At 40.1% G+C, this 1,730-nt stretch overlaps 1 protein-coding gene across 1 annotated transcript; it reads left to right on the top strand.

Annotated features, from left to right (window-relative positions):
• Positions 1–554: 554 nt before the first annotated feature.
• On the top strand, positions 555–1,501 carry tex36 (testis expressed 36; the record flags this gene model as incomplete). The annotated part of the gene is made up of 4 exons (XM_079229491.1): positions 555–605; positions 698–838; positions 1,019–1,093; positions 1,184–1,501. The coding sequence occupies 4 exons, from the start codon at positions 555–557 to the stop codon at positions 1,499–1,501; spliced, it is 585 nt and encodes a 194-aa protein (XP_079085617.1).
• Positions 1,502–1,730: the final 229 nt, after the last annotated feature.

Here is a 1,730-nt window from a genome sequence, read left to right as displayed (position 1 = left end):
GGGATTAAATTGTATCTTTTTAACATATTATAAAACATAATTTTGAATAATTAACATTTCTTATTAAGATGGGGGGAAAAAAAGTATTGTTGTTTTTCTAAATCCAGTGTTGTAAAAAATAAAGTCACTTATACGCAACTGTATCTTTTGTCATCCATCAGAGAAACCAAATATGTTCTCCTTAAATCTCAAACACAGATCAACATTCGATAATTTGTCTTTAGTTTCTGAACTTTAGAACTCTTCAATAAAGTCTCTGTCAAATTTCTCCAGATTCGTGTTCAGAGAAAAAGAAAGACAATAAAATCTAATATTATTCCTAGAATTGCTTAATTTGCTCACATTATATATATTTTACAGTTCAATTTTGATTTGATTTCATGACGGCATTCCCGTTCCACATCTCCATAGCAAAATTAGATCAAATAGCAGGTTGTGTGAGCATGCAGCAGCATGTTTCCATGGTCACCAGTGTGTTTGCATTAGCGTTAGTTGTTAAGTTGGACACTGTGTGTGTGTGCTGTATTAGTGAAACTACTCTCAAACTGTTTAAAATGGTAAAAGGTGGAAAGCGATATTCTTCCATGAGCAATGATGGCAAATGGGTAAGAAATTCTTCATTTCAACACATAATCGGATCATTACAAGTGACAACATTCCAACATGGTGCTGTAATAAGCTTTCATTTCTTTCTCAGTTTGCTCATCCAGTATTACCAGAAAATGCGACCGGGAGTCGGGAGCTTTGTACAAGCACTGGGATCATGCTGACTCAGGTTCAATCTTCATTGCCTCAGGCTTTGAACATGGAGCGCTATTCTAAAAGGAAAGCTCAGCAGGTGTGTATGTACAGTAGATGATAGTGTTTTGCATGGTTGTTGTTTTTAACTCCTATGGCCCAGGGCTTTGAACGATTCCATTGCACTTCTGCAAAAGAAAGAAACTGCCTCCTCGTTTTATTTAACTCCACTGCATCTAGTTGTATCATCCCAAATACTGTCTTCAAAAACACTTCACAGAAATCCAGAGAATATCCATTCTCTGAACATGACAACAAGCATGCCTTAAAAAACAACATCTCTGTCTTCACTCACGTGAGTATAAACAGAAATGAAATGTTCTTATCCATCACCACATTGCACCTTGAAAGGAACCCATATCTTCTGCATGTTTGAACACTCCAGGAGGTGGGGCGCAGGAAGTGTCTTGATGATCACAGTCAGCAAAACTCCCACTTCTTGTGCCAGGGTGGAGCTCACAGCAGCCCTGAAGGGACAGGGGGGAACATCACGGTCCACCAGACTGACTTTACGACGAAGCAGGCGGTTAATGTCCCAACCAGCACCAGGCGGTTCCCCCGAAACCACAAGCAGAAGTCTACGGAGGCAGCTTTGTCACATGCAGGAGAGAAATTCTTGTGGTTCGGCCGACTCGACTCCAACCAATCAGATACCCTGCGAGTGCTCGCAGCAACCAACGGCTCAGCACCATCCAAGGCCTAAGATGGCAATGTTGAGTTGGCGCAGCATAGAAGTGTGTCATGTGAACGTTCTGGAGGTCCAGCCGTCAAATAAATAACTGAATTAGAAACATGACATGGCATTTTGTCTTGTTTTTTTTCAGAGCTCTGGAGTATTTGAAGCTTGAACAATACATCATTAGTGCCTCTGGTCATATACTTAGCATTGTCAAGTGCACTTGAATATTGTTATTTTGAGAACTGAAGTTATA

This window comes from Taurulus bubalis (genome assembly GCF_910589615.1).
Source record: "Taurulus bubalis genome assembly, chromosome: 14".
Taxonomy (NCBI): domain Eukaryota; kingdom Metazoa; phylum Chordata; class Actinopteri; order Perciformes; family Cottidae; genus Taurulus; species Taurulus bubalis.
The sequence above is the reverse complement of the archived record's forward strand: the minus strand, read 5'-3'. Positions and strand labels throughout refer to the sequence as shown.